General features: G+C 42.5%; 2 protein-coding genes and 1 pseudogene across 2 annotated transcripts in view; all 3 read right to left on the bottom strand.

The window, feature by feature from the left end:
• Positions 1–23,164, bottom strand: part of LOC115463701 — a 750,344-nt pseudogene that overhangs the window by 129,557 nt on the left and 597,623 nt on the right.
• LOC115463714 (zinc finger protein 398-like) overlaps positions 1–23,164 on the bottom strand; it is a 338,371-nt gene that overhangs the window by 107,923 nt on the left and 207,284 nt on the right. The gene's annotated exons all lie outside the window — the stretch shown is intronic.
• IGFBPL1 (insulin like growth factor binding protein like 1) overlaps positions 1–23,164 on the bottom strand; it is an 84,733-nt gene that overhangs the window by 22,790 nt on the left and 38,779 nt on the right. Inside the window, exon 2 of the mRNA XM_030194432.1 lies at positions 1,146–1,255. Coding sequence (XP_030050292.1) covers positions 1,146–1,255 — 110 coding nt within the window. The remainder of the gene's footprint in view (positions 1–1,145; positions 1,256–23,164) is intronic.

A 23,164-nucleotide genomic window follows, 5' to 3' on the forward strand; every position in this document is an offset into this window, starting at 1 on the left:
AGCGGCAGGCAAAACCACCCCAACCAAAGGCAAGGCAGAACTCTGACAAACAGTGAGACTTCACCTGCACATGGCCACATTTCACCAAGAGTTGAGCCCCTGGCTGCAAGTGGCCGGCAGGACTTATAGGAGAGGGCAGGAACAGGATCCCAGCAAGGCTGCACAGGGACTGAGGGTCAGAGGGGAAAGGAATATACAGGGACCGCAAGGCAAGGAAGGGATAAGCTAAAGGACAAGACTGAAAGCTGCAAGCAGCCACTAAAACAGGGAACAAATACAGACAGAGAGGAGACAGGACTGGAAGCTGCAGAGCAGCCACTAAAAGCCACTAAAAACACAAACAGACAAGGACTAGACAAAAAACTGCAACTCAGAGACAAGACTAGAGAACAAGCAACAACCTAATCTAAACTACACACAGACTAACTAGAACAGACAAGAATCTCAGGCAAGAATCAATACAATAAAACCAGACTAAACAGACGTGCACACAGCACACCGACAAACCACAGGGCCTTAGACGGTGCAAAGGCAGAGAATATCCAACTGACTAATAAGCCCAGCTGCAGCAATCACCAGGCAGCTACTGGTGCTGTGTAGGTTCAACCAAAGCAAGCAAGTCTGGCAGCCCGGAAGATCCGGACCAGACTCGGCTGAAATCTGGAACGGGTGACAAGCCAGCCAGTTCAATGCAGCCACCAGGTCTGGCCACCCTTTGCATACCAAATTAATTCTTATTTTCCAACTTGTTTTTGTATTTACAAGGAAAGTTACTTTCGGTCAAAGACAGAAGATTTCAGAGTTCATTATCGATCAAAGCAGGGTTGAAAAGCAATCCTTTACATCTTCCATTACAATATCCTAAAATCTGGTCTAATTACAGCCCTAGAGGACTTGAACTTGGACAAGACTGATATAATCCGAATCAAATTTTACTTGCCAGTTCTAGTAGGTCAGCTGAAGGGAGAGGCAATTCTAATCAGTGAATGTCTTAATTTTGTGGTTGAAAATGCAGTAGCAGATCCTGGTGGTAGATGCTGAATTCTGCAGGGAGGATGAAATTCAGGCCTGGTGTACTGATAGATATTTCATAGGTAATAGCACATATCTTATAAATCTGCGTACGCAACCCGGCTTTAACATACCTTCCTCCATGTGATGATTGGGGTTGGGACGGCTTTCACCTCACATGACAGATACACTTGGGCACCAGTAACATTATGAATATTTTTTGGTGTTACAGTAAACACGGGTGCTGAAAAGAAAAGAAACCAAATTATTCATGTATACTGCAGCAAAGACTGAGAACATGTGCTACATTGTTGTTCTGAAGTCTTTTTTTTTTTTATACTGAGTGTCTGTGGTGAATACCTCTATAAGATCCAGTATTATTTTCTATAGTTTAAAATGCCTGGTTTAGGAGGCATTTTAGCCACATGTTTAAGACATACCTGTTTAGGAACTGATTAATGATTATCAGTTGTTTATTACCCTAACATTGACTCTATTGTAAATTTTAAAGGAAATTTTATTTTTTGTTATAATGTAACATTGTTAATCTCTGGTAATTCCCAGATGTATATTTTTTAATCCACACAGAACCAAAAGGTAGAAAGCAGACTATAAGATTTTGTGTTATGTTATGTTATATATTTATCCAAGGCAGAGCACAATTCTTTTATTATTTATTACCCATTCTTTCACAGGATGAACTCCCCCTATTAGTTTGCAGACCTTCACTATTACGCCTTCCTTGGTGACATCTAATTTGTGATTTTGTCAGAAGAGGTTTTGAAGTTTATTTTTATTGTTTTAGGATGAATGAACTTTGGATCCTTCCTCCTGAAGAAGCCTTTGGTGAAACATGATCATGTAGAGGGCTGGATTTATAGTTTCTATTGACTTCTGTGGATTTCTGTTTGAAATCTCTTTTGAGATAAAGATTTTGAAGAATATTGCTGATTTATGATTTTTAAGAATATTTGCATAAGCAATCCTGCCGGTATGCTAGAACCCCCCCCCCCCCCCCCCCCCCGCCTGAAAAGACATACTGAAAAGACTACCACAATGTGGATTCTTCAACTGAATAGTTGTCTTCTTCTTGAATCAAGACGTAGCTTAATGGTTAGTGCAGTGGACTTTGATCCTGGGGACCTGGGTTCAATTTCCACTGCTAAGTAAGTCACTTAACCCTCCATTGCCCCAGATACAAATAATTACCTCTACAGTGGTGGAAATAAGTATTTGATCCCTTGCTGATTTTGTAAGTTTGCCCACTGACAAAGACATGAGCAGCCCATAATTGAAGGGTAGGTTATTGGTAACAGTGAGAGATAGCACATCACAAATTAAATCCGGAAAATCACATTGTGGAAAGTATATGAATTTATTTGCATTCTGCAGAGGGAAATAAGTATTTGATCCCCCACCAACCAGTAAGAGATCTGGCCCCTACAGACCAGGTAGATGCTCCAAATCAACTCGTTACCTGCATGACAGACAGCTGTCGGCAATGGTCACCTGTATGAAAGACACCTGTCCACAGACTCAGTGAATCAGTCAGACTCTAACCTCTACAAAATGGCCAAGAGCAAGGAGCTGTCTAAGGATGTCAGGGACAAGATCATACACCTGCACAAGGCTGGAATGGGCTACAAAACCATCAGTAAGACGCTGGGCGAGAAGGAGACAACTGTTGGTGCCATAGTAAGAAAATGGAAGAAGTACAAAATGACTGTCAATCGACAAAGATCTGGGGCTCCACGCAAAAGCTCACCTCGTGGGGTATCCTTGATCATGAGGAAGGTTAGAAATCAGCCTACAACTACAAGGGGGGAACTTGTCAATGATCTCAAGGCAGCTGGGACCACTGTCACCACGAAAACCATTGGTAACACATTACGACATAACGGATTGCAATCCTGCAGTGCCCGCAAGGTCCCCCTGCTCCGGAAGGCACATGTGACGGCCCGTCTGAAGTTTGCCAGTGAACACCTGGATGATGCCGAGAGTGATTGGGAGAAGGTGCTGTGGTCAGATGAGACAAAAATTGAGCTCTTTGGCATGAACTCAACTCGCCGTGTTTGGAGGAAGAGAAATGCTGCCTATGACCCAAAGAACACCGTCCCCACTGTCAAGCATGGAGGTGGAAATGTTATGTTTTGGGGGTGTTTCTCTGCTAAGGGCACAGGACTACTTCACCGCATCAATGGGAGAATGGATGGGGCCATGTACCGTACAATTCTGAGTGACAACCTCCTTCCCTCCGCCAGGGCCTTAAAAATGGGTCGTGGCTGGGTCTTCCAGCACGACAATGACCCAAAACATACAGCCAAGGCAACAAAGGAGTGGCTCAGGAAGAAGCACATTAGGGTCATGGAGTGGCCTAGCCAGTCACCAGACCTTAATCCCATTGAAAACTTATGGAGGGAGCTGAAGCTGCGAGTTGCCAAGCGACAGCCCAGAACTCTTAATGATTTAGAGATGATCTGCAAAGAGGAGTGGACCAAAATTCCTCCTGACATGTGTGCAAACCTCATCATCAACTACAGAAGACGTCTGACCGCTGTGCTTGCCAACAAGGGTTTTGCCACCAAGTATTAGGTCTTGTTTGCCAGAGGGATTAAATACTTATTTCCCTCTGCAGAATGCAAATAAATTCATATACTTTCCACAATGTGATTTTCCGGATTTAATTTGTGATGTGCTATCTCTCACTGTTACCAATAACCTACCCTTCAATTATGGGCTGCTCATGTCTTTGTCAGTGGGCAAACTTACAAAATCAGCAAGGGATCAAATACTTATTTCCACCACTGTATATGCTCTGTAAACCACTTTGAATGTAGTTGCAAAAATCACAGAAAGACAGTATATCAAGTTCCTTTCTCTTTCCTTTTTGTATGGTGCAATGATTGAATTTAGTGATTTGCCAGGTGATTTTATGGTCACAATGTATCACAGACACTATATTCTGAGCACCATTCTCACTTTATATGTATATTTAGCATTTAGTTTTTGTAGTGATTGAGGTGTTTTTTTTTTTTTATTATATAGCTAATTCATATGCCATGTACAGCAGGGAACCCCAACAGTTTACATGAGTGTCTTGCCATGCTTGGCATCGGATCTATTTATTCTGCTTATGGAAGAAGTTCCAGTACTGAACAATCTGCAGGATGTCTTAGACTCCTGAGTGATCACACAGATATTTATTTTTTTTTGGCAGCCTCCATAGGTCACATCCCTAATATGATAAACAGAGCCACCCCACGGAGACCATCTGTTATAAGATAGACATCTATAAAATGAACTTTGACAAATGAATACAGCATTGCAGAAAATGCCACTTAATGAAGCCTGCAAGGTGATAATGCTTCCTTTACAGAGCTCCAAAGCTATCCCTTTTGGATAGGCAAATTAATAGCTGTTGAGGCCCCGCTACATCCAAGGGGTTTTAATGGTCACATAACTACATGCGTTGCATCTGCTTCATTGCTCTGCATTTTTTTGATGTAAGTGCAAACCAAATGTAATATTTTTTGCAGAGAAATCTCACATCATAGCAGATTACAGTGCTGAATCCATGGTATTATGGTACCTTATTTCTAATTTTCTTGTTCATCATTGCCAACCTCATTAGGGACACATGCACCATAATTTTTTTTTCTTAGTTTGTGGTTGTTTTGTGGAGGGGGATTGTTTGTCCTTTTTACAAACAGAAACTGTAATATATATTGGACGTTTTGCTTGTTTTATTGGACTTTGGGTTTTTGCTTTTTTGTTGTACATATGTTTGGACATACCTCCTTGGATTTGTATTTGCTGTTATATTTTTAATAAAGACTTCCTATAATTAAAAAAAATATGCACTGTAATTTTTAATGTTTCCATCCCTTTGACCCTAAATGGTGTTTACTTGGGTCAGGTACTAGAAGAGGCCTTAAGTGGCAAAATCATTTTAAGCGCATGTGCCTGGCAGCTGCCAAAAGTGTTATCACTGTGCATTGGAAGCAGACAATGGGACCAACGTTATCTAGTTGGCTTTTGATGCTAACTCTAATTAGAGATTAGATAAGCTCATAGATCATAGATGTGGGCACGATAATTCATCTGATGAAGAATGGGTCCACCTTACCTTATTATTGTGTCTTAATAATTTTTGGGGGGTGAGGAGGGATAGGGGAGGATATGGTGGATGAAGGGGGGTTAGGGGGGTTGTATTGGTAGGGCTGAGCACTCTGAAGAATCCACTGAGTGCTTAAGACTTAGAGGTGTCTTGGGATAGGGATTGTTGGGGGAATGGTAGTTTGAGGATTGTTGGATTGTTAATGATCTTTCTTGGTTGTGCATTACCTATGGTTTTTTTTTTGGGGGGGGGTTTGTCTTTGTATTGCTCTTTAAAAACTTTAATAAAGATTCAATGTTAATTTTTTTTTAATGTTTCCAAAGTGCATGCATTGTAACAAGTCTGTGGGTGCTAAATTCTCTCCTCTGTGTCACTAGTAACAAGGTCAATACACATTCCCTCTTCCCCTACCACAAAGCAGACATATTTTTGTCTTGGAAGGCTAGAATCAATTTATGGGAAATATCCAGTCCATAAAGGCCACACACTGGTTGGGTTCTCAGGATATCACAAAGGAATATGAAACATTCATATCTGCATGCTCCCGAGGCAGTATGTATACAAATTGATCTCATATATAGTCATTAGGTATATTCTGAGAAACTGACTAGAGGTTCCCCATTACTGTCTAAGAGGAAGGAAAGATGAGGCAATATGATAGAGCCATTCAAATACCTGATGGATATAAATTAGGTACAAGAGCAATCTGGGTGTAACCTGCCTGACGAGACTTATCAGGGTACCAGTGATATTCAAACCAGTACCCAGATAAAGTTATTATAACCTTTTCCCCCTAACTTAATCAAGTTAATTACACAGTTAATGGATTGAATATCTCTACTAACTGGGTAAATCCCAACTTCACCCAGACTCCATCTATAGAACATCCTAGCACTAACCAGATAGTGCTGCAGTAATCTGTGGCTAAGTTAGTGTGATTTAACTGGGCAGGAGTCTCTCCTGCCTGGGCAAATAGTTTCTTATCAGACCTGTTATTTCTACAGAATTAGAGAAGGCCCTACAAAAGGCAGTCCTAGCTTAAGCTACTTAGCTAAGCAGTTGCCGACTCTGAATACTGGCTAACACCTGCATAACTTCCAGATAGCAGGCTAAGGTCTCTTGATTCTCTTTTAACTCCCTCCCTGAAGAGAAAGCCCCCCCCCAATCCTGAAGATACCCCCCACACCTACTCACCTGAAGGCCCCAATGAGACCAGGTCCCTGTTGGACTAGTGGGTTATCAGGGCAGGAATGGATACATTAGTTATACCATATATTCATGATCTTGTAGCATCATCTCTTACACAAGGTATGGTACCCCAATCTTGGAAACTTTAGATGTGAAACATAAATTAGAACATAAGAATTGTTGGAATGTATTGTATTTTGCATGCATTGCCTGTCACCTATTATTTCTCTGTGATTACTCTGTGACCTCTGATGTGAATTACTTAGAGAGGTCACACAGCTATGCAACTTCCTGTGGGGGATAGATGCAGCAGACACAGCACATGGAGCACATGGAACTCATGATCTCTCCTAACCTGAGAGGATCTATGGTGGTGTGAGCATCCATTACCATCTAAGCACATGGAAGGAGCTGATAATACAAATGTATAGTAATATGTATATATAAGCCTGTCTGATTATAATCTAACTGCAAACTGTGAGTAAACAGATGTTTTGTTACTTCAACTTTAAAGTGACTCAGCAGTGAATTATTCTGGGGTGAATGAGAGAGAGATGAAGAAAGAAATTAACATTTCTAAAGCTGAAGCTGTGTGTACTAAAATCTGCTAATTATTTACTACAAATAATCCAACAAAAGGGTTATGGGCCCAGGGCTCAAGAATTGAAAAAGAAGAGAAATATTACCAGGCAGAAAAAAAGGCCACATTTTTCTCTTAAGTTTTAAAGGAAAGATTCAGTCTGTCTCTCTCTCCCCCCACACAGCAGACAGAAGGCTAAGAAAATGGCTGAGGGAAGAAATTCACCATTGTTCTATTCTCTCAAGGTGCCTAAATTAACTGAGTTTAATTATCAGCAGTGGGAACTAAGATTCATATGTCTCCTTCGAGCAAAAGGATTAAATATATGCTTAGACCAAGACAGAACAGATGAAAATATGGCTGAATGGGACAATGCAAACTATTATGTGAAGTGCATGCTTTTGGAAGCTCTCTCAGAGAAACAAGCCATATTAGTGGAGGGAAAAGATACACCAAAGGACATTTTATATAAACTGAGAACTATGTATGCAACTACATATGCAAAGCAGCAACCAATTTGGTTAGCAGAGTTGAATGAAACCAAATTAAGGGATAAAAGTAAATGTAATGATCACATTATGCATCTTATGTCTTTATTTCAAAAGTTAGAACTTTCTGGAATTCCCATGTGTGATGCATTGAAAAGAGCATTTCTTTTTACCTCACTATCAAAGAAGTTTGATGTTTTTAGGTCTGTAAATGAGGCCATTGAAGGGCAATCTTTTGAACAGGCAACATCAAAACTAAGGCAGGAATGCATAATAAATGATTCTGAGGAGATGTGTTCTCAAAGCAAGTCAGAGAGAAATGAAACAAATTTCTTGGCAAAGAACAGAGGAAGGCGGAGCTATGGGAAAACTCCACCCAAGGGCAAGCTGATTTGCTACTCATGTGGAAAGGAGGGACATGTATCTAAATGGTGTAAGGAAACACAAAACACTCCCTCTAGCTCACCTAAGCCAATGGAACTAAAGAATTTTCAAACCAGGAAATGTATGAAGGACAAAGATAAACACAAGGGCTTTCTAATGGCAGAAAAATCTTTGACTATGGTAAATAATAATTCAAATGAAAGTACTTGGATTTTGGATTCGGGGAGCACATGCCATTTAACCAATTGTAAGGATTTCTTTCAGGAAATGTGTCCAGAGGAAGGTATTCTTAAAACTGCAAACGCAGGGACTGCAAAGATCCAAGCAAAAGGTATTGGATTCTTAAAATGCAAAGTGTCTAATGAAGTTAAAGAAATTCCTGTAAGTGATGTCTTGTATATTCCCCAAGCAGTTTGCAATATGCTTAGTGTATCTACATTAGATAAGAAGGGATTTGTGATTCATTTTGAAAACAGTAAGTGCACAATCTCTAAAAATGATGAAGTGTATGCTGAAGCTTTTATGCATAATGATGTTTATAAACTGAGCATTTCAGGTGAAGCCTCACATATGGCGCAAGTAAGGAAGAATGATGGTAAATGTAGTCCGGAAATCTGGCACCGCCGCCTGGGACATCGTGATTCTAAGGTGATCCAGGATCTTTACAGTAAGCAACTAGCCACTGGCATTCAGATAAGTGCAGATGCTGGTAAAATGGAGAAATGCATAGACTGTGTTACTCAAAAAGGTGTGAGACCCTCATTTCCTGCATACACAGGAAATAGGAGTAATAAAGTGCTGGACTTAATACACAGTGACTTATGTGGACCGTTTAATATCCCATCATTGGGAAATAACAGATTTGTGCTAATATTCTTGGATGATTTCTCTAGATATTGTGTGGCCTATTTGCTGAAAGAGAAAAGTCAAGTCACAGACATGCTGAAGAAATACGTAGCCATGGTGAGCAATAAATTTGAAAGAAAACCAAAGGTTCTTCAGACCGACAATGGTGGTGAGTTCACTTCACAAAGCATGCGCACATTTCTAGAACAAGAAGGCATTCAACATATCACAACAGTAGCTTATACACCAGAGCAAAATTCTGTTGCAGAGAGAAAATTTAGGTCACTTGTGGAAATGACCAGATGTATGCTGTCAGATAGCAATCTCCCTAAAAGACTATGGGGGGAAGCCATTCTCACAGCAGTGTACCTACAAAACAGAATGCCAACTAAAGGCGCTGAGCGCACACCACATGAGACATGGCATGGTAGGAAGCCAAACCTGTCACACATAAGAACATTTGGAAGTACAGCATATGCTCATATACCAAAGCAAAGAAGGCATAAGCTGGATTCCACAACAGAAAGGGGCATTTTAGTTGGCTATGCTCCAGGACACAAAGGATATAGAATTTTGAATCTGAAAACTGGCATTGTTGGCATAAGACATGTTACATATTTTGATGAAAACAAAAGGGTTGATAAAGGCTGGATTATCCCAGATGAGCCTTATCATCCAGAATATGAAACTAGAACCATAATAGACATGCCAGTGTATATAAATGCCATACCAAGGCAGATGTCTGAAAGCAACTCATCTGTATCTAACGAGGAACAGACAGAGGAAGCAGACACAGAAAGGATCATTGAAGAAGACAGTACAGTTGGAGAAGGGGAATCAATTGGAGAAGTACTCTCAGATTTAGAGGATGCGGAAAGGTCAGACCAACCTGTTGTCAGACGCTCATCCAGGGAAAACAAAGGTGTTCCACCCCCAAGACTGTCTTACCTAACAAAGTCAGCAGAAGCTCAAGAGCCCTTAACATGGGATGAGATTGAGAAAATGCCAGCAGAAGAAGCTGCTGAATGGCATAAAGCTGCACAAGAAGAAATTGATGCATTGGATAAAAATAATACTTGGATTCTTACAAAATTACCTCCTGGCAAGAAAGCTATAGGATGCAAATGGGTATTCAAGTTAAAAAGGAATGCACAAGGAAAAGTGGAAAGGTATAAAGCCAGATTAGTGGCAAAGGGATATCTTCAAAAATATGGAGAAGATTTTGATGAAGTGTTTGCACCTGTAGTGAAACACACGACAATCAGAACACTTCTGAGCATTGCAGTCTCAAAAGGCATGCAAGTCAAACACATTGATGTGAAAACAGCGTTTCTTCACGGAGATATAACTGAAGACTTGTACATGGAACAGCCAACAGGTTTCATAAATACAAAACAAAGACAGCTAGTGTGTAAATTAAACAAAGGTCTTTATGGATTAAAGCAAAGTGCAAAATGTTGGAATGACAAATTGCATGAAATATTGACAAGTTTAGGATTTAAGCAAGGTGAAGCAGATAAATGTTTGTACACTAGGTGCACAAATGGACAATATGCATACATTTTAGCTTTTGTTGATGATCTGCTCATTGCAAGCAAAAGTGAGCAAGAGTACAAGGACATTGTAAAGTGTTTAAACCACAATGTTGAGATAAAAGAACTTGGTAATGTGTCATACTATCTTGGTATAGAAATTGAGAAACAAAATGATGGTTCTTATCTTCTAAGCCAGAAGCAGAAAATAAATGAGCTTATTGAAAGTTTAGGTATGCAAGATGCCCAAGTTGTAAGCACTCCCATGATCACTGATTTTCTGAAGGATGAAACAGTAAGAGAACCTTTACCAGATAACATCCAATATAGATCAGCCATAGGTAAGCTTTTATATCTAGCTACCACGTACAGGGCTGATATAGCAAATGCAGTAGGAATTTTGAGCAGAAGGGTCAGCTCACCTACCAAATCAGATTGGACTGCAGTTAAAAGGATGGTAAGGTATTTAAAGGGTACCATTGATTGTAAATTAAAGATTTCAGCCAATAGTAATCCAAAACTAATATGTTACTGTGATTCAGATTGGGCAGGGGATCATTCTGATTATAAATCCACAAGTGGATATGTGTTTATGTATGGAAATGTACAAATTTCATGGGCCAGTCATAAACAAAGTATTGTGAGTTTGTCTTCTACAGAAGCTGAATATGTGGCCGTATCGGAAGCGTGCAGAGAACTGATGTGGATTGAAAAACTTATGCTGGATTTTGGAATAGCTGAACAGAGACCAATCCAGATAGTGGAAGATAATCAGAGCTGCATCCGACTGTCACAGAATGACAAGGTTCAGTCACGTACCAAGCACATCGCAACGAAATACCACAACGTGCGAGAGTTGGCGAAAGAAGGGGTCATCAGTCTACACTATTGTCACACCAGTGAGATGACAGCTGACATCATGACCAAACCGTTACCCAGAGAACATTTTGTGAATCTGCGTATAAAGTTTGGACTTTGTATGAATAAATAATTGCATGACAGTTATGCATGAGAAGGGGTTTGTTGGAATGTATTGTATTTTGCATGCATTGCCTGTCACCTATTATTTCTCTGTGATTACTCTGTGACCTCTGATGTGAATTACTTAGAGAGGTCACACAGCTATGCAACTTCCTGTGGGGGATAGATGCAGCAGACACAGCACATGGAGCACATGGAACTCATGATCTCTCCTAACCTGAGAGGATCTATGGTGGTGTGAGCATCCATTACCATCTAAGCACATGGAAGGAGCTGATAATACAAATGTATAGTAATATGTATATATAAGCCTGTCTGATTATAATCTAACTGCAAACTGTGAGTAAACAGATGTTTTGTTACTTCAACTTTAAAGTGACTCAGCAGTGAATTATTCTGGGGTGAATGAGAGAGAGATGAAGAAAGAAATTAACATTTCTAAAGCTGAAGCTGTGTGTACTAAAATCTGCTAATTATTTACTACAAATAATCCAACAAGAATAGCCATACTGGGTCAGACCAATGGTCCATCTAGCTCAGTATCCTGCTTCTAAAAGTGGCTAATCAAGGTCACAAGCACCTGGCAGAAACCCAAATAGTAGCAAAATTTCATGTTACCAATCCCAGGGCAAGCAGTGACTTCCCCATGTCTGTCTCAATAGCAGACTATGGACTTTTCCTCCAGGAGCTTGTGCAACCTCATTTAAACCCATTATGCTAACCGCTGTTACCACATCCTCCAGCTACAGGTCAATAGTTAGTAATATCTAAATTAACTGGATCCATTGTTGCAGATCAATTATTGATCTTTCTTGAACACACTAACAGAAGCTGAGCCAGGTTGAAGGCAAGGGGGGAGCGAGAGTGGACTTCCACCGGCGCACATTTTAAAAATAGGCACCAGCGCTAGCGGAAGTGCGTTTGGGGGAGCGGCCGCTCCCCTGGCACCCCCTCTAGCGAAGCCACTGCACACTAATAAATTTCACCCTATTCAGACAGGGTTTTGGAAACAACACTCCATGGAAACCATTCTTTTAGGAGTGACTACGTTTAAAAAAATCCAATCTTGATCAAGATAAAATTGTAGTCTTTATTTCACTAGATCTCTCTTCGGCTTTTTATCTAGTGGCAGTGGCATAGCCAGAAGACAATTTTTGGGTGGGCAAACGGGTTGGATGGGTGGGCACTACAACTCCCCCTCCCCCCACACACACGCGCGCGTGTGTGTGTCTGTCCAGCACATTTAAAGTTATCGGCGCTGCCTCCACTCACCTTCTCCCACCCCCACCGTGGCGCTGCCTCCTCTCGTGCACTTCATGGTCTCCGTCTCCCACCCCCGCGGCAGCGCTCTATCGGCGCTGCCTGCCTGACAGCTGACAGATGCGGCGCGACAACATCCTGCTCTGGGACCTTTCCTCTGCCGCGTGCAATCCGCCCTGCGTAAACAGGAAGTTGAATCAATGCGGCAGAGGGAAGGTCCCGGAGCAGGAGGACGTTGCGCCGCGTCTGTCAGCTGTCAGGCAGGCAGCGCCGATAGCAAATTGCAAGCGCTGCTGCGAGGGTGGGAGACAGAGACCGTGAAGTGCAGGAGAGGAGGCAGCGCTACGGCGGGGGGTGGGAGAAGGTGAGGATGGGCCTGAGACAAAACTGGGTGGGCCTGGGCCCATCCAGGCCCACCCGTAGCTACGCCCCTGTCTAGTGGACTACTTGCTTCTACTAGATAGACGTCATGATGTTGGTATCAAAGATACTCCTTTTAATTGGTTTCAATCATATCCTCAAGAAAGATCCTTCAAGTACTATGGAAGGCTAAAAGAGATTATGAAGAGAAACTTGCCGCAGAGGCTAAAACTCACAGTAACAACTTTTTCAGGTACATCAGAAACAGAAAGCCTGCGAGGGAATCCGTGGGACCATTAGGTCATGAAGGAACAAAAGAGTTGCTCAGGGAGGACAAGGCCATAGCGGAGAAACTGAATGAATTCTTTGCTTCTATCTTTATGGAAGAAGATGTAAGAGATTTGCCTGTACTGGAAATGGTTTTCAAGGGTGATGATACAGAGGAATTGAAAGAAATCTCAGTGAACCTGGAAGATGTACTGAGCCAAATTGACAAATTAAAGAGTAGTAAATCACCTAGACTGGATGATATTCATCCAAGGGTACTCAAAGAACTCAAGCATGAAATTGCTGATCTGCTATTAGTAATATGTAACCTGTCATTAAAATCGTCCGTAGTACCTGAAGAGTGGAGGGTGGCCAACGTGACCCTAAATTTTAAAAAGGGTTCTAGGGGTGATCCAGGAAATTATAGACTGGTAAGCGTGACATCAGTGTCGGGCAAAATAGTGGAAACTATTATAAAGAATAAAATCACAGAACACGTAAACAAACATGATTTAATGGGACAGTGTAAGCATGGGTTCAGCCGAGGGAAACCTAGTTTGAGAATCACTGGAATAAGGTGTGGTACTCTGCTAGCATGTAGTGCCTGTGTAGAGATCTTGTTGCAGTCATGTTTGTTTTGTGTTTTTTTTTCTATAGGTAGTGAATTAGTGTTATAGGGCATGGTATAATATTTACAGTGCTGCCTTTTCATGCATAAGGTTGTCACTTTTTGAGTCTTGGGAGTTAGTGCTGTTAAGGTATGGTATTAAGGTTCTGAATGTGTTTTTACACAAGGTTCTGCATAGTGTATTGTAGTGAAGGGATTATTTGTTGGCCTTACTGAGGTGTCATCAAAACGTTAATCTAATTTTAGTTTATCATAACATCAGACAGGGTTTTAGAAAATGTTGCAGAATCTGTTGTGTGTTGTAGTTGTCTTTATAGCAGACATGTGTGATCAAATTTAAATCATGAGATACTGCCAGATAAGAGATCTGAATTGTTTCCATAAGTTTGTATGTGGTTTAGTGTTAAGTGTTGGAAATAATTGTGTTTAAAATATGTAATGTCATCCATGAAGACACATGAAGACATTACTTTTCAATAAGTGTAGCCAGCAGCCATTCCTTGGACTTCAGTCCCTTCACCACCATTTCAAATTTATAGATTGAATGCACTAGGAGAAAAGCCTCACTCATTGACCTTCAATTTCACTTATTAGGGTGGTACATGTCACTCTTCTGGATGGGCCACCCTTGGCATCTCTGACAACAAGGAATATGTCAGTTTTTGGAAAGTGCAGCTGCCAGAATTAGTTTTAGACATGACTGGGGCTCATGAAAAAAATTCACTCATTTGGCCTTCAATCTCCAGCATTGCAGTGGTAAATCTCCAGCATTCGGATGGGCTACCCTTGGCATCTCTGGGCGCAGGTGGAGGAAGTGATTAGTGACCTTTTGTGCAGTGGGTTACTTCCTCCTTGCCATAGCCAGTGGGTGAGGGGAAGAGAGATTATATCCCTTTCTCACACCTGCTTGTGGTCTGGCGACTAAGCCCCCCCCCCCCATGTTTACTTGTTATAAAGGCATCTTTCTCCCCTCCAGAGGTCGCCACTAGCGGTAGTGTTTCACACACCGCTGCCAGTGCCACTCCCGAAGCCTTCCCATCGCTGCATTCAACCCCTGCAGCAAGAGGAAGTTATGTCACAGGAACTGACTATGACAGTGGGAAGGCTTTGGGACTGGCACTGGCAGCGGTGTGTGAAACGCTACTACTAGCGGCAATCTCTGGAGAGGAAAAAGATGCCTTTACAGATAAATACAGGGGGGAGGGAGCAGATGAGGAAGAAAGTGCTGACTTGCAGGATGGGGGGTGGCTAGAGTGGGACATTTGCTGCATCAGGCTCCTCAGTAGAAGGGCTACGGTCAACCACATGAAACTACATGATACTTAGACATCAAAAGGAGTGAGTGTGCCATGGGGTGGGGGGTTGGGTTCCCAAGGGGTTTCCTTTCTGCTAAACACGGTAAGGGAAGAGCAGCGATGCTCTAGGTGTACCAGATTTTTTTTTGGTGGGGGGAGGGGGGAAAGAGATCCTGTTGTTAAACATTTACCAGCACACCACTGGCTAAAGGGTTTTCATCTTTAACTCTTGCCTGAAGTCCTGAATATTTTCCAAGCCTGTGCTCCTTATTTGGTAGCTTGACTCCTTGTGGTAATATCAGAGACTACCACTAGGGGTCAGCGGTGTCATTTTGATGCCAGACACTTGACAGAGTTGTTGCAGCCAAGAATCAAATACATTCCTAGCTGCAACAACATAAAAGGTGACAGATAGTGATGTTCCTTTTTTCAGTCTCCATTTCTAAAATTGGCGCTCCTCTTGGATGTGCTGGGAAATGGACATGCACTCCTGCACTTCCTTCTAGGTATTTTATAAAAGGTTCCACATTAAGCAGAGCCTTTTGTAAAATACAGGGGGAAATTGAGCACATCCTGACCTGGACAACTCAATTCCCCTCTGCTCAACCTATCTATAAAAATGGGCCTTTCAATTCACGTATTTCTCTCTCACAACTTTTATTTGTTGGAACATAAATGCAGCAGAGTTTGAAGACGTGTCCTTTGCAATCTCTGTTATTCCTGCTTGTCTGGATGAATCTTGCTGAGAGAGGGAGAGAGCAGTGCAGTGTGCTCTTGAAAGTCAGCCTTTATTGTTTTGTGAGTATGTTAATCAAGTGTAAGTGTGAATATTTCTGAATGGAATTTATTTGCAACAGTGGAGGAGTAGCCTAGCGGTTAGTGCAGCAGACTTTGATCCTGGCGAACTGGGTTCGATTCCCACTGCAGCTCCTTGTGACTCTGGGCAAGTCACTTAACCCTCCATTGCGTCAGGTACCAAAACTTAGATTGTGAGCCCTCTAGGGACAGAGAAAGCACCTGCATATAATGTGTACAGTGCTGTGTATGTCTAGTAGCGCTATAGAAATGATTAGTAGTAGTAGTTAGAGCCTTGCACCACTGGAGCTGAGATACAAAATCTAGAGTCTGCTTTCATATGTCTTTCTTTTCATATGTTGTGACTCATAAGCCATCATTGGCACTTACGCTGATACAGGATGGTGCTCAGCTTAATAAAACTTCACAATAATAGCAACTGTTGTGAAATTTGACACTGGCTAAGGAAACATGTCACATCGCTCTTAGCTGGCTGCTGCTCCATTCCTACCACTGCCACCCCAGGTGAAGCCTGTTGGCACTGAGGTCAGCCTTTCACTGGTTGCTGCTCTCCTCTCAATGCCACTGTTGGGTAAACTTAGGGGCCCTTTTACTAAGGTATGGTAGGCCTCACGCGGGCCTACCCCGTGCTAATAGGGCACTATTGCAGGACACATTGAGGTGTCCCGCAGTAGTTTCCTGCTCAGTGTGCCTGGGATTGGTAGAATGGAATCTTGTTACTATTTGTTAAGTAGTAGCAGTGGCGTAACTACAGGTGGGCCTGGGTGGGCCAGGGCCCACCCACTTTGGACTCAGGCCCATCCAAAATTGTGACACTTGCCGTGGCTGGTGGGGACCCCCAAACCTTGCCAGCTGAAAATTTTCTCTCCTTGGGCAGCCAGCGCTCTTCCAAATGTCAGCCAGCAGCACTTGCCTTAAGCTGACACAGACTGAACCTTCTGCACATGCTCAGTTTTCGCACATGCAAATGCACTGAGCATGCACGGCCTGCCTGCCAGCAGTAGCATCAGTTTGAGCCAAGTGCTGCCAGCTGCCATTTGGAAGAGTGCCGGCTGCTTGAGGAGGAGGAGGAAATCTTCAGCTGACAGGGTTTGGGGATCCCCGCCAGCTGAAGTATTTAATATTTGGGGTTTGTGGGCAGGGAGGGGTGGAGAGAGGAGCAAACCGGAGGGGGACCGGGGGGGGCGTTGAATTCCATGCCCGCCCACCCAAAATTGGCCATCTAGCTACGCCCCTGAGTAGTAGTAGTAGTATTATTTGGGTTTCTGTCAGGTACTTGTGACCTGGATTGCCCACTGTTGGAAGCAATACTGGGTTAGATTAAATTACAGCCAGCTAAAAAAAAAAAAAAAAGATATTCAATGCTGGTCACTGGAAATGGCCCAGCACTGAATATCCGACTGTGGAACTGATGCAGGCTGCGTCTCACCAGCTGAATATCAGCCCCTCTATGTTCAGTACAGCCTTTTGTAAAATACAGGAGGCAATAAGCACATCCCGACCTAGACATCTCATTTCCAATCTCTATTGCCTATCTAAAATGAGCCTTTATGAGTAGTTAAGTTATGAAGAACAGTCATTTGTTTTTCTGAGTTTCTGAAAATAAACTATCTGAACTGGTTTTCATGATTCCGCTTGATGTACAATATGAGCTATTGGGATCATGTAACCCCTGTGTTGGTACAAGAACATACTACTACTACTTAACATTTCTAAAGCGCTACAAGGGTTACGCAGCGCTGTACAATTTAACATAGAAGGACAGTCTCTGCTCAAAGAGCTTACAATCTAAAGGACACGTGAACAGTGAGTCTGATGGGGGCGGTCAAATTGGGACAGTCTGGATTTCCTGAAAGAGTTAGGTGCCGAACGCAGCATTGAAGAGGTGGGCTTTAAGCAAAGACTTGAAGATGGGTAGGGAGGGGGCTTGGCGTATGGGCTCAGGAAGGTTGTTCCAAGCATAGGGTGAGGCGAGGCAGAATGAGCGGAGCCTGGAGTTGGCAGTGGTGGAGAAGGGTAATGAGAGGAGGGATTTGTCCTGTGAACGGAAGTTTCGGGCGGGAACGTAGGGGGAGATGAGGGTAGAGAGGTAGTGAGGGGCAGCAGATTGAGTGCATTTGTAGGTAAGAAGGAGAAGCTTGAACTGATTGCGGTATCTGATTGGAAGCCAGTGAAGTGACCTGAGGAGAGGGGTGATATGAGTATATCGGTTCTGGCGGAATATAAGACATGCAGCAGAGTTCTGAACAGACTGAAGGGGGGATAGGTGGCTAAGCGGGAGGTCGGTGAGGAGTAAGTTGCAGTAGTCAAGGCGAGAGGTAATGAGAGCGTGGACGAGAGTTCGGGTGGTGTGTTCAGAGAGGAAAGGGCGAATTTTGCTGATGTTAAAGAGGAAGAAGCGACAGGTCTTGGCTAACATAAGTTTCTTATACTTACTCATAGTGTCTATTTCAAGGCCTCCCCCCACCCCAATTATCAACCTTCTTAATCAGTACATAAGGAGCATAAGGAGAGGGATAGTGATAGTGCCCTTGTATAAGTCTCTGGTGAGGCCCCATTTAAAGTACTGTGTGCAATTCTGGAGACAGCACCTACAGAAGGATATAAACAGGATGGAGTCGGTCTAGAGGGTGGTTACAAAATTAGTCAGCGGTCTTGGTCATAAAACATATAGGGATAGGCTCATGAACCTCAACATGTACACACAGGAGGTGAGGATGGAGAGAGGGGACATAACAGAGACGTTTAAATACCTCAGTGGCGTTAATGTACAGGAGGTGAGTCTTTTCCAAATGAAGGAAAGCTGAAAGGGCATAGGATGAAGTTAAGAGGAAATAGACTTAGGAGGAATCTAAGAAAATACTCTTTCATTGAACAGGTGGTGGATGCGTGGAATGGCCTCCCGGTGGAGGTCATGGAGACGAGGACAGTGTCGGAATTTAAGAAAGTATGGAACAGGCACGTGGGATCCCTTAAGAAAAGGAGGAGTTAGTGGTTACTGAGGAAGGGCAGACCGCCGCATGGGCCATTTGGCTGTAATCTGCTGTCATGATTCTATGTTTCTAATATGTAAATCACTTTGACTGTAACCACAGAAAGGCACACATCAAATCCCATCCCCTTTCCCTTTCCCATCCTTACTTTGTTCTAAATCTGACCTCAAAATGTGGCTATTTCAGTGGGTTTATCCCTCCCTTCCCTGACTGGCTGCCTGGCATTTTGCAGGTCTCAACTGTTCCTAATGTATTCTAATATGTCAAGCTTTTAATTTATAACTGTCTTAAGGAATTTGATTGTTGTGCTATGCTTCCCCTTACCTATTGTTTCTGTCTTGTTGATTTTATGATGGTTTACAGTAGTTTTTCAGCTCTTTATTTTTGTGTATGCACAGCCCTGATGCAACAGTGAGGGTGCAGTTTATCAAATCTACTAAATAAATAAATTCTTCATCTCATTAGTGATTTTGCATAAGTTTGACTTCTTTGTTCATATGCATTAAATAACATGCAACAGATGAATAACATATGCTGAGATTTGGAATCGGAATCACGATTGTGCACTTTATTTATTACAATTTGTTTTGCATGCTATCACATTTCTTAGACAGTAAAACTCGGTAGTTAGAATTCTTTGATGCTCTGATGGTGAACATCAGGATTTTATTGTCCAAAACAAATACTTTATTTATAAAATAAACATTGGTCTGAGGGGAGTTAATTAGAATATAGCTTGGATAAGTGAAAATCCTGACCAGTGTGCACCACACAAGGCCCATCTTGGTCTACCCCTGTTCTACTGAAATAGTTCTGAAATCGAAAGCCTGAAACTTGAAATCGAAAGCCTGAAACTTGATTAGCACAGTGTGTTTATTTATTATTTATTTATTATTAGGATTTATTTTCCACCTTTTTGAAGGAATTCGCTCAAGGCGGTGTACAGTAGGAATAGATCAAACATGAGCAATAGGCAATTACAGCAGTCAAAATATTCAAATAACAATACAAAGTATGGCATAGTATAATACTTACAATGTCAACACAATACGTAATAGAACATTTTAATTGATAGTGAAGGGTAAAGCAAAGATGGAACATATAGATGGTAAGAGAGAGAGTAAGAAGAGTTAGAAAGTAAGGTGACTGATTTTAAAAAGTTGCACATGAGGTCATAGAGATGGTTAAATATTATCTCAGCTAGAGTAGGAGTGGATAAACATGTCCTGGTGCAGTATGTTTGTTTTATCGAAGTCATCCATATGATGGAACAAACTGGATGGTGTAGGTAGTGTATTGCAAACCACCACCAGTGAGATTTTCCTTTTAATAGGGAAGACGAAATGGAATGATTCAGTGAACGCACTCCAGAGCTTTGAAAGGGCATCTTCACGCAAGGCACTCTGCATGAAATCCCTCTTCCTTTGTCACTTTTACAAAACAGCATTCAAACCATCCCGTGTTACTTTGGTAACACGCTAAAGATGCTAATACTACTTAGCACAAAAGGTAACCGCCGAATCGCTCCACTACTTGTTCCAGGGATCCTGGCTGCATTTTGTAGCTTCTGTTGGACTTTCACTGTTCCAGACATTTATGGAAAAACTTGAGGCATATGCTGGTGTTAAATGTTTGACCTGGAATCCAAAACATGTATAAGTATCACCTTTTGTATCTGAACTAAAAATCAAATACCCTTGAAAAATATAAGGGCAATTCTATAGCTGGGTGTCCACATTTACATGCCAGTCATGTGCATGAATGTACAGAATATTTTGCTCTTTCACAGGTTACTGTACCCTTAAGAGCGTAAATGGCAGCAAAACAGCTAAGAGCTATTCTATAAGAGCACATGTAAGTGGCATTGAGAAGTGTTTCCAAAGTTGGTCCTGGAGTATCCCATTCTGCTACTTATGCACATACATAAGACTAGGTTTTATTTTGTCCTTTGACAATTATGATCAGTTTGTCAATATTTAGACCAAGAAATGTTCCACTCCCTTGTTCTCTCTTTATTAGTCACTAGGCTTGACCACTGCAACATAATTTACTTGGGATGTTCACTTAAAAAAAACTTGTCCATACAAAGCATAACCATAAGAACATAAGAATAGCCATTGTGGGTCAGACCAATGGTCCATCTAGCCCAGTATCCTGCTTCCAACAGTGGACAACCCACAGGGCCAGCTCACAGGGTGTGGCGCCCTGGATCAACTTTTGCCTTTGCACCCCCATGCCCCACCTGCCACCTGTCTCACTCCCACAATTCCGCCCTCCCTTCCTCGCGCCACCCACCCACCACCAACAGCACCTTCCACAAATCCACCCTCCCTTTCCCCCCCCCCCCCCACCACCAACAGCATCTTCCATAAATCGGGAAGGAGAACGGCATCATGGTTTGTGTACCTGCGTCTCTTGTGGGTCCGCCATCTCTCTCCTTCTCTTACTCTTTCCCTCCACCTATGGTCCATCATCTCCCCCTCTGCCCAGCAGCCCCCCCAAATGGTCTTCCATCTTCCTTCTCTTTTCCTGGTTCCCTCACCCATAGTCTGGCATCTCTCCTATCCCCCTACCCCTTCCTTCCCTCTTCCCCCACATAGGTTCAGCACATCTCTTTTCTCCCCCACAAGTCCAGGACTTCTCCCTCTTCTTCCCTAAGCCCATCCCCCTCAAATCCAGAACCTCTCCTTTTTCTCTCTGCTCCCCTTTTGTGAGTCTAGCAATTCTTCTTCTTATTCCCTCAGACCCCCCCACCCACCCACGAGTCCAACTCTTCCTCTTGTTCCCTCAGACCCCCCCCCATCCAACAATTCTCCCTCTTTATCCATCAGCACCCACCCCGTGAGTCCAGCATCACCTTCTTCCCTCAAACCTCCCTAAGTCCAGCAGCACCTCTCCCCCATTGAACCAATGCTTCTCCGCCCCCTGTAAAAACAGCATCACTTTCGCTTCTTTCCTCACCCCCCTCCTCGAGTCCAGCACCGCTTTGTCTTCTCCCCTCCCCCTCGGTCCATCAAATTTACTTTGTTTTCTTTAGTGGCCTCTGTAGCGATAACAGGCTGCCTGAGCCATTGCTGGATCCTTCCCTCTGCCACGTCCCACCCTCGCATACACAGGAAGTTGTGTCAGAGGTGCAGAGCATGGCAGAGAGAAGGATCCGGCGCCAGCTCAGGCAGCCTGTTATCGCTGCAGGGGCCGCCAGAAAACAAAGTAGGTTTGACGGACTGAGGGGAAGGGAGAAGACAAAGTGCTGCTGGACTCGAGGAGGGGGGTGAGGAAAGAAGCCGGTGAAAAAGCCGGTTTATGGCTATTAAAAAAGGAACAACAGTGGATCTTTCGTTTAGATTCAATGAGTCCAGGGGGTTTAAATGGTAAGATAGAATGGATGCATTTTCTATGATAAAGTACTTAACGTAAAGTGGCGTTCTCCCTTAAGAAAGAGGGTTGGATTTTGGAAATTGAAACGCGAAGGATTGGATAGCGATGAGTGCGTGTGACGTCAGAATTAATACTCATAAGACCGCCATGTTTGAAAAAATCTCTGCCGTTCGTGCTACCGTCGGCATGAATGAACGGATTGTAAGCAAAAGTTGAAGAAAACAGATTGTTTTATTCAGAAAGTATATAAGGATTAAAAATGTTTTCTCCTTTTTGCGCAGGAAATGTTAATAAAGAACCGGGTGATTATATGGCTGTGGTCCTGAAGCAGCGAAATGTGAAACGGGACCGTTGACCACAGTTAAACCACGGTCAGAAAGGAGAAAGCCTACAGTTCGCCAAAGTTAAGTTGAACTGTTATATACAGTATATTTGGCACAGTGGCTTTTTTGAATATTTAGAAAAACTATTTTCAGAAAATGTTTAAAAAAAAACTTTTCATAAAATAAGAGGAGTTAGTTTGATTGAAACGCCCATGATGATAAAGTATAGCCTTTATCCCATGTAAAAATTTCTGGGAGGGGCTTTTGCTTGAGGCGATTTCCTCCTCATATTAGATAGACTTTGGCTTACTTTTTAGAGCTGAGTTCTGTACTTATAAGGTTTGTTAAGAAGATTTGGAACCAGTATCCCTGTGGTTATATTTTTAGTCTGAATCTATATATCTATTGAAGTTGGGAAGAAGATGGCAGGACAAACATGGAAAACCGGTCATTGTTTTTCTTTTGAACATATATCAGACACTTTACAAGGACCGTCTTTAATGCAAATTGACCCATCGTTAGCCTTATCGGTCTCATGGGCAGGCATAAGTACATTGATGAAACGCCTTACCAGAGCCGAGCTACATGGGGCCACTCTCATAGAATATTGCAAGAATGAAATCATCCCACGTGGATTAAGAATCATTAAACCTCCTAAAATGTTTACGGAAGATGCAGAATTTTTAGAACAATGGGCTGGTATCTTGAATAAATGTT

The sequence above is a fragment of the Microcaecilia unicolor genome, chromosome 2, assembly GCF_901765095.1.
Source record: "Microcaecilia unicolor chromosome 2, aMicUni1.1, whole genome shotgun sequence".
In the NCBI taxonomy this organism is placed as follows: Eukaryota; Metazoa; Chordata; class Amphibia; order Gymnophiona; family Siphonopidae; genus Microcaecilia; species Microcaecilia unicolor.